This window comes from Dromiciops gliroides, chromosome 4 (assembly GCF_019393635.1).
Source record: "Dromiciops gliroides isolate mDroGli1 chromosome 4, mDroGli1.pri, whole genome shotgun sequence".
In the NCBI taxonomy this organism is placed as follows: Eukaryota; Metazoa; Chordata; class Mammalia; order Microbiotheria; family Microbiotheriidae; genus Dromiciops; species Dromiciops gliroides.
Window position 1 is genome coordinate 64,380,717 of NC_057864.1, and position 14,912 is coordinate 64,395,628.

At 33.8% G+C, this 14,912-nt stretch overlaps 1 protein-coding gene across 2 annotated transcripts in view; it reads left to right on the forward strand.

The window, feature by feature from the left end:
• Positions 1-14,912, forward strand: part of SUCO (SUN domain containing ossification factor) — a 101,387-nt gene that overhangs the window by 44,822 nt on the left and 41,653 nt on the right. For both annotated transcript variants that reach the window (XM_044002423.1, XM_044002424.1), the window contains exons 4-9: positions 1,544-1,698; positions 3,463-3,639; positions 3,786-3,930; positions 8,812-8,935; positions 11,265-11,389; positions 13,370-13,437. In XM_044002423.1, coding sequence (XP_043858358.1) covers positions 1,544-1,698; positions 3,463-3,639; positions 3,786-3,930; positions 8,812-8,935; positions 11,265-11,389; positions 13,370-13,437 — 794 coding nt within the window. The remainder of the gene's footprint in view (positions 1-1,543; positions 1,699-3,462; positions 3,640-3,785; positions 3,931-8,811; positions 8,936-11,264; positions 11,390-13,369; positions 13,438-14,912) is intronic.

Consider the following 14,912-nt stretch of genomic DNA (forward strand, 5'->3'; position numbering starts at 1 on the left):
AAAGGTAAAGTTAGACTTTTTTAACCCATTTACAGATTAACAAACATGACAAGGGAAGAAAATTAAGGAAAAAACTTTTGGATTCTGTCTTCTCCATTAAAAAGCTAGTTGGATTTCGGTACCTATCAAGATCAAATTTAAGCCCTACATTTGGGTTTTAATAAATAATTTCAAAATTTCCAGCATTGGGAAGATCGATCTTGACAGTAGTTTTGTGAAAAGAAATTTGAAGGTAATGTTATCTTAAATACTTCAGGGATCCACAGTTTTGTCATTATGGCTATTTCCTCCATGAATTTAGAAAGCACACCCTTCTTCACCTTAGTAGATTTTTCAGTATATTGATTTTTGTTTTTGTGTTGTGGTTGTTGTTGTTGTTGTGGGGCAGTAAGGGTTAAGTAACTTGCCCAGGGTCACAACAGCTAGTGTTAAGTGTCTGAGGCTGGATTTGAGCTCAGGTCCTTCGGAATCCAGGGCTGGTGCTTTATCCACTGTGCCACCTAGCTGCCCACCTTAGTAGATTTTAATGAATTTCACTACCTTTTCCCCTCCCCTATTCTTTGGTTTGTTTACAAAAATAAAGACAGAAAAAAAAGAAATTATCTACTGCTTAACCTCCATATGATTGGGCCTCAGCAAAAACCAGTCCTCAGACAAGTTGGAGATTGTTTTTGAAGTCTTTCTAGTTTGGTGAGCCCTATCAGAACTTATGCTCTATTCATGTATGCTCCAAAGAGCCTTCAGAGAATTATCAGAGTAGGATTTTGGTAGAATTAAGCAAACAGCCCGCATGTGTGGAAGCACGGTGTCTAAGTCATGGGATCATAGATTTAAAGCTGTGAAATAATTTAGTTGTCAGTGAGTAATTTTTTTAATTAAATACATTTTTTTCAGTTAATTAGTGTTTATTTCCTCTACCTCTCCCACCCCTCTAAACATCATTTTACAAATGAAGATATTGAGGCAAAGAATTTACATAGGATAAAACAGTTCTACTATGCTTTTTAGACAACTTATATGTGGGCCATTATGTTCATTTCTGGGTGCTATGTTTTAAGGGGTCTATTGACAAATTAGGGTTCAAGCAGAGCACTCTAATTTGCAAGTAAGGATGGTTTTATAAGGTGATTGGTTGTAACATCATCTCTCTCTTCTACTCCCTACCATATTCAGTCCCATTTTGTTGTGCTGTGCACAGGGAAAGCATTCAATAAATGTTCATTTGCTTAGAGGAAACTCTTGTGTAGATTAAAGAAAAATTTTAAATGGGGCAATTGGAAAAAATAAGAATAGTGTAGGACTTTTTTTTGGTTAATTTACAATTCTGCAAATGTAATGTGAAAATAAGTAAAATGTGAAATTAAATGCAAGTATTTAAATAGGTTGGTAAAGTGAAAAGGAATAACATTTTTGTGGGGAAAAATATTTATGAATGTTGTCAGCCCAGAAAATAATTCTCCATTAAAACCTATTAAGGATAAATAAGATGACAATTAACATTGTGGTTTTATATAAATATTAATAATTTCTTTTTTAAAAACAGGATACACAGTCAAGGATTTTAAGTTCAACTGTAGTTGAGACACTCCCATCAGTTGACATCAATGGAGATTCTCCTAGTATAGCTGCAAATATTGAAAATGTTGAGAATATTTCCACCTCATCTACCTCAGAGATCACTCCAGTCTCGAAACCTAAGTATAACTAATTTTATTTTTTTCTTGATCAACTAAAGATAGAAGCATTTGTTTTTCTGATATGAAGTAACCTTATCCACAAATTTAATTTAGGCAAGTAATGCCAGTCTTTGTGCTTTATATTTTGATTTTTTTATAATAATAAATTCTGCAAAAGAAGTATATTTATTAAAGAAATATATTGAATAATCTCTTTACTGTAGTTTTCTAGAATTTGCAAATTATACACTGGTCAATTCTAGTAGATATCATTGCTGTATTCCTATATGTTTTCAGTCTTCAGTATTCTTATCCTATATATTTTCAATCTTATTTTGCCTTTTGGTTGTGTTAATTTTAATAAAACTCTAACATTTTCCCTTTTTTCTGTTCCTTGCTCCACATGCATTTTGGGTTTTTTGTTTTGTTTTGGTTTTTTTTACTGAGGCAATTAGGGTTAAGTGACTTGCCCAGGGTCACACAGCTAGTGAGTGTTAAGTGTCTGAGGCTGGATTTGAACTCAGGTACTCCTGACTCTAGGGCTGGTGCTCTATCCGCTGTGCCACCTACCTGCCCCTCCACATGCATTTTTTAAAAAAAGGTACTAGTTTAGCAGACCCAGTAGGGAGGAATATAAAAGTAAGATATGGGCCTAGATTCAAGAAACTTATAATGAGCATAGTGGATAGGATAGTAATAAACTTGGGAGTCAAGAAAATCTGGGTTTGAAACTCTGCCTTTGATACTTGTTAGCATGACCATGTTAATAACTTTTAATTGCTCTGATTATTAGCTTTCTTATCCATTAAGAGGGGATAAAATACCTATAGTAACAGGATCAAATGAGATAATGTATGTCAAGTGTTTTGCAAATTTGAAATGTCAGCTGTTTATTATTGCTAATGCATAGAGTGATGGCCTGAGACATCTGGTTTGGAGTCCTGCTTCTGTCATTTTCTGGCTGTGAGCCCTTGAGCAAGTCAGTTAATGTCAGTGTCCTGGGCAACTCTCTAAGTTTCCAAGATGGTACAGTCTGGATGGGGAAGGAATGTTTCCTTATTTCTCTGTATGTTTATATCATCAAAATCACAGGTTTATCCCCTATCCCGTCCTTGTTGTCATCATTATCATCATCGTCATTGTCGTAATCAGACAACACAAGCACACACATATATAATAAAGATTTTTTTAAAAAATGGGAGTAGTAAATCTAAAATATTTTCCCACAAATAATAAGATTTATATATGTATATAAAACCTTTATTCCTAAGAAATCAAATGTTAGGACCTTTAATATTTTAAAAATAAAACTCTGAAATGTTATAAAAACTTTAGTGCTTTTTAAAAATGACAGGTGATTTCTCCTACAATAGCAACTTTAACACAGTAAAATTTTATTGATATAGAAAGAGAAATATGGGCAATCCAATGTTAATTAGTATATATAATATATATTATAATTGTTTATTGCCAAAATATTGTCCATGGTAATTAAAGTATTTTAATTGAAGCTTTTTCTTTTAAAGTACTTGTTCTGTGAATTTTGTAGAAAGAGAAGACATTAACAAGTTAAATTTTGAATCATTTTTATATGAATTAAAATAGGGAAATACATTTATCCTAGGAAATGCTGTATAAGTATACCTGAAAAACTATTTGATTCAGGCATTTTTCTTTTTCACAACTCTCACCTTTACTTATGGCATTGTGCTAGACTTATTTGTGTTTTTAAATAATTTAGTCTTTTTTCAGTGATCAGAATGTTTTTGTTTTTCCCTTACTTCAGTGAAATAGAAAATTCCAGTGCTGATATCCCACTTGCTAGTTTGAGTGAAATTGAGCAGTCTGAAACTGACTGTAATATTGGTGAGAGCCTTTATTCAGACCCCCAAGTTGAAAAACATGGGACCCTTGGTTTAGATCATCATGTTGAACATTCAGCCTTTGTCAGTCCACCAGAAAAGTGAGTATAGAAAGTTGTTCTTAACTTGCTATTTTTATTATAAAAGACCTGATCACTGTAATATATTTATTTCATGATTAGATAGCAATGTATATGGTCCAGCTAATGTTTTTAACTTAAATTTTTTTTTTTGCTTTCATAAATAGTCTTGTTGGTCAGCATATAGAAAATGTTTCTTCTTCACAAGACAAGGGAATGATGACAAAATCAGAATTTGAATCAGTTTCAACAAGTAAGCAGGATGTGGATCATCAAAAATCTGCATTAAATGCTTCAGAGAACTTAAAAGAGGTAAGTGAAATCAGACATCAGTGACAAAGATGTTTTTGATGTTAGTCAGCCTTTATAAACATCAAGTCACTATTTTTTTGCCACATGTTCAATGAAGGGCAGAGTTGATTGACAGATTACTTAGGCCACTGACTCAAGGATGATTTTGTTTATCCAGGTGTTTCTGCATTGTGTGATATAGGTAGTTGTTTCAGAGTTAACAATTTTGACAAACAGCATCCCCCAGCTCCCTTTTAGCTTGAAGTTGAAACTCAGGTATTATAACAGTTAAGTTGTCTGCTCTCAGATTAAACAAATCAATTCAGGGCTATTAAAGTTTTTTTTTAAATTAAAGATTCTTTACCCAAAAGTTTTCTAAAGGAAGTTATGAAACAAATACACCAATTACTGGTGCTCCTGTCCATGATTAAAAGGCTGGAGTATAAGAGAAATGCTCTGGTTTTTCTTTGTTTTGGTTTTTCCTTGAAATTCTATCTTTATTTGGTTACAGGAGTTTAGACTTTTCTATAAGTATGAGCAGTTAGGAGATGTGAAACTGGAGGTTAGAAGAATGATTAGGGCTGAGTAAGTTGATCTGGAAATCATTAACATAAAGATGATAATTGGGAGAAGAGATAATTGGGAGAAGAGTCTTGTGGGACAATCATGGTTAAATAGGTGTGAATTGGATGAAATTCCAGTCAAGAAGACTAGAGCAGAAAGTAGTGTCACAAAACCCTAGAAAGATGAGTATTGAAAAGAAGGTGATTGACAGTGTCAAAGACTGCTGAGAGATCAAGAAGGATGAGAATTTAGAAACGCCATTCAGTTTGGCAGTTGAGAACTCATTAGTAACTTCAGAAGGAACAGTTTTCCTTGAATAAGGAGTTTGAAAGACCTACTGCAGAGTTGAGAGTGAGAGGAAAGAAAGTGGAAGCTACTATTGTAGACATTCTTCTCAAGGAGTTTGGCCATTCCAGTGAGGGATTGAGTGTGGAGTTTAGTGATTTTTGAGGAATGGCTCCTATTTTCCTGAATGGCTGGACCAATTTACAGCACCTCCAATAAACAGTGCACCAGTATTCCTGTCTTTCCAAGCCCCTTCACAATTATTTTTTCTTTGTCATTTTTACCAGTCTTATGGGTGAGATGGAATTCAGTGTTGTAAGATGTTATCATTTATATCTATGGAGATAGATGGCAGAGAGGACAGCATATTCATCTTTGTTTACTACCACTCACAGTAGATAGTAACTACCAGTATCTTGTATATGGCACTTAATAGGTATTTGTTGAATTGAATTTCCTTGTCATTTATTTGTTAACTGTCCACAAATTAAGTGGTTGTCTTTATCAAGGTAGAGAGATTATATTTTTAATGGAATTGCTAACTGTATATACACCCTCATAGACATATTAATAGGAAAATTTTTCTTTTAAAAATATTTATTTTTCAAACATTTATTATCCCTTCCTCCCTCTGCCCACCCTCTCTTGAACATTGTCAAACTCTGCCTGGTTTTCTTTTTTGTCGTTTCTTACAGGGAGTGGTCACTTCGCCTAAGTTTTTATTTTTATTATTTTCCCCCTCCCAGTAATCAATCCCTCCATGTTAGGGGGTAGACTTTTTTGGGGTGGAGTTGGGGAGTTCTTTTTTTTTTTTTTAAAGAAAAAGTTATTAAATTTATCTACTCTGGTGGAAGAGGGAAAGTTCTAGCAGAGGACTAGGAATTTCATGTCCTCCATTCATTACTGTGTTGTTGCTTTTACATACCCTTAATCCATTTCTTCTTTCTGTTCAGGTAATTTGTATTATACTTAGATGGTATTATGATTTGTGTTTCTGACTTTTGACCTTTCACCATTCTCCATGTTCTGTCCTTCTAGTTCTTTGATTGCTTCATTAGTGTTTTCTTTTTTAAGGGGGAAGAGAGAATGAAACCTGTGATTTAATTGGTGTATTTGAGGAACATAGGCAACTGTTCTGTAGCTTAGTCATAGAATTGTCTTAGGTTCCTGCACTTAAGCAACTTGTGCAGGATCTCATAGGCAGTATGCTTTAGCAGGGGGGAGTAGGTTTTAAACCTGGGGCTTCCTGACTCCACTACCTTTCTCTATACTGTGCTACACTTTCTCTTAGTAGATAACATATTAGCACCATTTAATATATAATGCTATTCTTTGAATAGAAATAATTTTAATTATCCAACTAGATTTGTAAATTTTTTATACTTATCAGGTTTTTAGTTGATTTTTGAAAAAAGTAGAAATAAATAGCTTTATATTAATTTAGTGAGGTCCATGCTTCTTCAATCTACACCTAAAGCCCCAAGCTCTTAATTTCAATCTTACTTTAACAAATCTCTTTTAAGGTAGTGAATTTATTTAATTATGGCAAGTAATCTTAACGTGGTTTTTCCCCCTCCACTGGTCTCTTCAGTTTTTCTACTGCCTTTAAAAAAGAAAGAAAGAAAATGTAATAATAAATGTTTGAATTGCCACTTTCTGAGTAGATATATTAGGGTATATATGATATCTTGCAAGAAGGCAAACATTGATAACCTGCTTAGTTTTTTGGTTTTTTTTTTCTATGTCTGTCATTGTCTTAATCTGCAGAGTGGGCCAAAAGTCATGAAGGAGTTTCAATATTTAATAACTCCTTTATTTTTTGTTTTTAATTTACAATACAATTACATATATACAGTCTATATAGGAAATGAATTTGCATTGTGTGTGAAAAATAAAATTTTCTAAATAGTGAAAAATAAAGAAAAACAATTTTCAGAAAGTTATTAAAGCATTGTAAACTATTTTCATTAGTATCCTTAGAACTCTAAAATTTAAGACCTGTGAAGGGATGACTGAAGATCTTTGTGTGTGTGTGAGGCAATTGGGGTTAAGTGACTTGCCCAGGGTCACACAGCCAGTAAGTGTTAAGTGTCTGAGGCCGGATTTGAACTCAGGTACTCCTGACTCCAGGGCTGGTGCTCTATCCACTGCGCCATCTAGCTGCTCCAATCTTTGTATATTTTATAGGTGCCAAAATGGAAAAAGTTGAAGTGATTTACAGAAAGCCCTACAGCTAGTTAGTGGCAGGTCCAGGACTGTAATTCTGGTCTTATGATCTTCAGTTTTGCCTTCTTTCTGCCATTTTCTTTTGCTTCTGACTATTTCAGTCTTACTATTGAAATTAACCAAAATTTTATAATGATATTCTTTTATTAGGAAGGTGTCTCTATTGGAATTCCCCATTACTTTTAAATACATTTGAGAGATATCAGATATGATTTCATACAGCCATGTGATGATGTTATTTTTTCCCAGCACTGAATACATGCACAATGACTTTTTTTGACTTTTTTTAAAATTTTTATAAAAGTATTTTATTATTTTCCAGTTACATATAAAGACAGTTTTCAACATTTGTTTTTGTAAGATTTCTAGTTTCAAATTTTTCTCCCTCCCTCCCCCCTCCCCAAGACAGCAAATAATCTGATATAGGTTATAATATGTACAATCACATTAAACATATTTCTGTATTAGTCATGCTGTGAAAGAACAATCGGAGCAAAAAGGAAAAACCTCAAAAAAGAAAAACAACAGCACCAAAAACAAAAGAAACAGTAGGGTTCAATGTGCATCCATATTCCACAGTTCTTTTTTTTCTGGATTTGGAGAGCATTTTCCATTATGAATCCTTTGGAACTATCTTGTACTGTTGTATTGCTGAGAAGAATCAAGTCTATCATAGTTGATAAACACATAATGTTGATGATACTGTGTGCAATGTTCTCCTGGTTATGTTCATCTCACTCAGCATCAGTTCAGAATGCAAGTCCTTCCAGGTTTCTCTGAAATCTGCCTGCTCATCATTTCTTACAGCACAATAGTATTCCATTACATTCATATACCACAATTTGTTCAGCCATTTCTCAATTGATGGGCAACCCCCCAATTTCCAATTCCTTGCCACCACAAAAAGAGCAACTATAAATATTTTTGTACATGTGGGTCCTTTTCCCTTTTTTATGATCTCTTTGGGATAAAAACCTAATAGTGGTATTGCTGGGTCAAAGGGTATGCACAGCTTTATAGCCCTTTGGGCATAATTCCAAATTGTTCTCCAGAATGGTTGGATCAGTTTACAGCTCCACCAACAATGCATTAGTGTTCCAATTCTTCCACAGCTTTTCCAACATTTATTATTTTCTTTCTTTGTTATATTAGCCAATCTGATAGGCACACACACACAATTATTGGACACTGAGGAATCTACTCCTTGAAGAAGTAAAAAAAAAAATAACTTCAAAGAAAATAGTTTAGGGTCGATTTGGACTAGTGAAAATGTGTTTCTCCATTGCTTATTAAATAAAATATGAGGCATTTACAGTCTGGTCTTCATGGCCATCTTTCTCTAACCAACTTGAACACTGGTTATCTTCATGTATTCCATGCTCTAGTCAAACTATACAGTGAGCTCTTCTCCAGTGTCATACTGCCATATCCCATTTTTATGTATTTGTGTACTCTCTTATCATATTGAGATTTACCCTCCCCATATCTTTATGTGTTGAAATTTTTATCTTTCTTCAAGACCTATTTCAGGTAATGCCTCTCAGAAGCCTTCCATGATTCTCCTCAGCTAGCAATGATCTTTCCTCAGATCTTTTGTGCCACTCTAGTTGACTGTAGAAAATGATTAGAAAATGTACTTAACTTTATTTTTTGTTCTTGTGTATATCTTTTTGTTCTCCCTACTAGGATTTAAGCTCGTGGAGGTCAGACTTATGTTTTATTTCAATCTTTCTAGACCTAGAACCTAGAAGAGTGTACTGTACTATATGGTAGGCATTGAATGTTCCTTCAAACAAATTTAAAGTTGAATGGAATTTTTTTTTTCAGGTAGCAGATTACCGAAAGCCTGGAGATGCTGACTCCACATCAGTAGTAAGTCCCAAAGATCCAGGAGACATTCCAACATTTGATGAATGGAAAAAAAAAGTTATGGAAGTAGAGAAAGAAAAAAGTAAGCAAGAAGTTTATTCCCTTTTTATGTGGAGACTATTTAAATATTATTTATATCTTTTCTCATAGTGACATAAAATGAGTAGTATTTAAAGTAATCTTATTCTTAATGCTTTGTTTTTGGAAATCCTACATTTGGAATTCCATAAGTATATTTCTCTAGTATAAAGTGCTAACTTAAAAAAATTACTAAATTACTATTGGGAAGAATATTTTTCTATTTCAGAGATGTTGCAAACATTTCAGCAGGTAGGTTTTAAAAACACATTCAAATAATAACAAATGTTTTGTGTTTTACTGAAACCTTATTTGAGAGACATTAAAATTTGAATAACAGTATAGTACCATTTTATAAAATGAAGAGATTTTATACACACGCATATGTGTGTATATATGTATTTATATATATATATAATTTGAATTTTTACATTGTATGTAGTGCCATGTTAAGGGTAGAATTATGCAATTTGGTCATAATTAGGTAGAACTGATAGGATTTTTGTCCTTAATCTCCATTCTAGCTATGTTTAGGGTTTTGCTTTGTTTTGTTTTGTTTTTCCTTTTTGGTAACACAACCAGCATGAATAAGTCTTTGGCATTATAATTGGGGGAGAAGACTGTATTCATTCAGTGAGATATTGCAAGAACAAAAATTATATCATGTGTGCCCCTCTCTGGCTAGCTTCTACTTCACAGTTGTTGCCTCCCTGAGTCCTCTTTCTCTACCTCTTTCTCATTGACTCATACTTTACAGTTTGAATCAGCAAATACACACACACACACACACACACACACACACACACACATACATACATACATACATACATACATACATACATACATACATACATATACATAGTTTTGCTTTAAAGCCAGCTAGTTTGAAGTGCCTTTGTTATATACGTATACCCGTGTGTGCGTGTATGTGTATAAAGATTGACTTCAGTGTCATAGTTAACTGATTTCTTTCTTCTGCTATATTGTGCCAGAGTAGAAAGACTCAAGTGTTAAGTTAAAGAATTACTTGAAAATTATTGATGTTAACGTTACATATGTAACTGTACCATTCCTCATGTGTAAAAGGTTATATAATACAGAAAGATACTATACCCATGGATAAAAGGTTTCCTAGTGGAGAAATGACAGGGCTTACATATAAACTCACTGATGGTAGGGTCTGTTTTGTTTAAGATAATAATGAGTGACATTTATATAGTACCTACTATGTGTCAGTCGTTATGCTAAGAGCTTTACAATTATTATCTCATTTGGTCTTCATAGGAGGTAGGTGTGTCGCGAAAATTTCTAAGTCCAATGAAGGAAAAGAAACAGCAAAGTCTCCAAGCCATAGAAAATAGGTTTATTGAGAGAGGGCCTATCTCACAATAAAGCCAGTCAGTCAGGGGTTGGACCTGAAAGACCTCAAGATAAGTACTCAACAGGGTTTTTATACCCCAACAGAGCTTAAATGCTCATATACCATACTAATTTTTAAAAGAATCTAATTTTAAGTCATCTTCTTAGGAAATATTGAAACTGCCTATGTGACAAATGTCAGCATTTTCCAATAATCTTATCAGTCTTCTTGTGGCAACAGGGTCATAACTCTGCTGCATGACTCCCTTTAGTTAAGCATATCACTTGTGATTTCTAAAATATATTATTGCTGACTATAGTATCCTCTGATATTACTTAATGCTTAACATTAGAAAGTATCATCTGACATTAATTAGAAAGAAAAGAAACTTAATCTACTAATGTGATTAAAATAAGATATCTAAATATAATAAATCACAAATTTTCAGTTAATATGCTGATTATTATCATAATTTAATCACTTATAACTATATTAAACCTCTTATAACTAAGGGGTGGGGAAAATCTCACTCAGGTGCTATGATTGTTGTCATTTTAGAGATGAGGAAACTGAAGCAAACAGAGGTTAAGTGACTTCCCCAAGGTCACACACATACAAATTCATACTGTAAATGTCTGAGGCTATATATGAGCTCACGTCTTCTAGGCATGGCACTCTCTACTGTACTACCTAGCTTACCCTATCACTGTTTTATTTCCCAAACTTAGAACAGCATCTTGTACATTATGGAAATTTAATAAATGTCTGAATTGATTGGAATTTTGCTAGTTAAAAGAATACTAGATGAATTTTAAAATGGTGTGGATAACATTAGGTTGATCATATAAGCAGAATTTTTTGTTTGTTTTCTTTCCTGTTTCTAGTAATTCCTATTGTTAACTGACAGGTGGGTGTTGAGTTGTTCTCTCTCATAATCACAATATAAATGTTTATAAATAATGTTTACCAACAGGTCAGTCAATGCATCCATCTTCCAATGGTGGTCAACATTCAACCAAGAAGGTCCAGAAAAACCGGAATAATTATGCTTCAGTAGAATGTGGTGCCAAAATATTAGCAGCTAATCCAGAGGCCAAGGTATCTGTTTAGGAGAAGCTTGAAGTTCTTGAATTTTTGAAGGTTAAGTTTTTAGATTAATCAATCTAGTTATTGATATGGTTATGGGGTTATTTGAAAGAACTTTACATTTGACTTGAGGTCCCAGTAATGATATTCACTTATACTTTTTATTCCTATCATGTGTTATTATATTCCAAGTCTCTGTTGTCATACCTAATTTTTTTCTTCTCTCCACTGTATATTTCATTCCTAGTCTCTCTCTCTCTCTCTCTCTCTCTGGAATGCCAGTCCCATATCACCAACTGCCTCCTGGACATTTTAAACTGGCTATTCTATTAGGCATTTCAAACTGAACATGTCTAAAATAGAAAATACTGGCATTGCTTTCAAACCATTACCTTTCCTGAACTTTGCTAATTCTACATAGGAAGCCACCTTCTTTCTCTACCCTTAAGTTCATAACCCCAGGATTATTCTCTCCTCCTTCCTCTCCCTCACTTTACATACACACTCAGTTGCCAAATCTTGGTGTTTCTACCTCCTTGCTGTCTTTCACATTCCTTCTCATTACTCCCACAGACTACCTTAATTCAGACTGTCAGTACTTTGACTTGGACTTTTTCAGTGTTCCCCCAGTAGGCCTTTTTGCCTCAAGTCTCTCCTCAATCAACTCTATCTTAACTGACATGGAAAATGAAATATTTGTAAAAGGTGTTTTTAGCACAGTTCCTGGCATATAGTTGGTGCTATATAAATGCTTGTTGACTTTCCCTTCCCCATCTTTGACACAGCTGCCAAATCAGGTTTCCTTAAGTGCAGGCTCTAATCATGTCACTTGTCTTCTCAGTAGATTTCAGGAGCTCCTGGTTGGCTGTTAAAGAAAGTTCTTCACAAGCTGCTCACTACCTATCTTTTTGATTTCATCATTGTCTTCCTTCCCACATTCCATGGTCTAGCTATGCAGTTTTGGGTTTGCTGTTCCTCATTCACAGCGCTCCATCTCGAATCTTTTGTGCCTTTGCATTGGCTGACTCCCATATTTGCAGTCCTGTATGCATCCCTTCCTTCCCCTGCCTTATGAAATTGCCTACTTCCTTTAATACTCAGGTTAAGGATTCCCTTCTGCATAAAATTTTTCCTGATTTCCTCTGACTGTTAATAACTTCCCACCCTAAACTGCCTCGTGTTTGTTTTTTATGTGCTTATTTATATATGTTCACCCTGTCTCCTTTGATTGAATGTGAGCTTCTTGAGATATGGATGATGATGATGTAGTATTTGTATCCTCACCACCTTCAAAAGTGACTGACACATAGGTGCTTTATAAATACTTGTTGACCAATTTGAGTCTTGATTCATAATTAAATTATACATAAGATAATTCTTCTAAACATTTTTTTACATAAGAGTTCAGAATAAAGTAGCTTTTTTCTGTTTCTTTTTTTTTCTTTTTCTTTTTTTTTTTTAGTGAGGCAATTGGGGTTAAGTGACTTGCCCAGCGTCACACAGCTAGTAAGTGTTAAGGGTCTGAGGCCGTACCTGAACTCAGGTAGTCCTGAATCCAGGGACAGTGCTCTATCCACTGTACCACCTAGCTGCCCCTTTTTACTGTTTTCTTTGAGAATTATGATGCAGTACAACTTTTTACAACTTATACCACATGAGCCTTTAGTGATTTCTTTTTTTTTTAAAAGGGATATGGGGACATTTTAAACTATAATCTTAATGTCTTAAGGAAATGTGAAATGTTATTTCTTTAAATAAAATCTGACCCTAAGTTTTAGAAACAAATACTTAGATGTTTCTTTTGAGGTATCTCTAACTCATGAGTTTGTTCTGTTTCAACTCCTTATTTTTATAGATTTTAATATGCTTTCTGAGACTTAAGTACCTGAAGAAGTGAAAAGGTGGAAAGTTGAGAGGTTTATAACTGTTCAAAAATACTTTTCTTTTTTTGTCTAGTATTTTCCTTTTGTAACTATTATCTCCTTTTCATAGAGCACATCTGCAATTCTGATAGAAAACATGGACTTATATATGCTGAATCCATGTAGTACTAAAATTTGGTAAGTTAAAGTCATAATTATATTTCTATATAAACAAATTTGATAGTTATAGGCCTATCATCAGAGTTAGGCATTTGGGTGATCTCGGGGCTTATTCTGGCCAGCTATTTTATCTAGTTCCTCAAAAGAATGCAGTCCAACTAAACATAAAGAGAATTGTGGTTGGACAAGCATTGTTGTGCCAGTTAAATGATCTTAGCTTACAAATAAAACTGTTGTCAGCTCATCCTCTTCTTCTCCTATATGCATAGTCTATACTGTTAGGAAATTTTCATAATCCCATTGCCTTTTTTTTTTTAACCTGAAAGCATATACTAGGTGTATTCATAACTTAAAAAGAGTATCTCCTCTTCCCAGAGTAGGTAACGGGGTTTAGAATGTTACTTATACTATTGGTTTGTTTTCCTGAATTGCCTTTTCCTCCCTCTTTTTAAAATCCTTATTGCAAGGGATACATTTGGAAAAGAAGGCAAAATAAAAACAAAAGGACATTAATAAGATGTGGGGTTTTTTTAGAAAGGAAGTGAGAAAAAAATAGAATTTTCAATTAAAAATTGCTGATATCATTTGTAAATGTATTTTTTTATAAAGTAACTGAGTGATGTTTATAATTCAGTAAGCTTCACTGATTTCTGGCAAAAGTCCTAGAATATAATATTAAAAGGATGGTTAATGAACATCTGGAAAAGGAAGCAGTAATTACAAAGAGCCAGCAAGTTTTTATCAAGAACAAGTCATGCCAGACTAATCTTATTTCCCTTTTTAGCATATAATTTGCCTAGAATATAGCAGTGTAATTTAGACAGATTATGTTTTATATGGTGTAGATGAAGGAAGGAGGAATGTTGGGCCTGGAGGATAAAATAGTAGAGCAAAGTTGCAGAGAGGCAGGTTTAATCCTGGACATTTTAATAATTTCATTTGCATAATTCCAAATTTGTATTTCTCTTATTAGTGACTTGGAGCAGTCTTTTATATGGTTGTTAATAGTTTGAAATTATTTTAGAAATTGGTCATATACTTTGATACATTGGGAAATGGCATTTGTTCATTTATGTGTATATGCACACATATACAAGTATACAAGTAACTACATATATGTGTGCACATATAAGTTAATTATTTACATGTCATAGATACCAAACCACTGTTGGTAAAATTTGATATAAAGATTTTTCCCCCATTCAGCCAAATTCTTTCTTATCCCCAGTGCATTAATTTTATTTGTAGTGAAGCTTTTCAGTAAATCAGTTATCTTCTTTATCTTTTGTAATTGCCTTTTGTTTCTTTTTTGATTAAGAATAGACCTACTCGGGGGCAGCTAGGTGGCACAGTGGATAAAGCACCAGCCCTGGATTCAGGAGTTCCTGAGTTCAAATCTGGCCTCAGACACTTGACACTTACTAGCTGTGTGACCTTGGGCAAGTCACTTAACCCCCATTGCCCTGCAAAAAACAAAAAACAAACAAACAAAA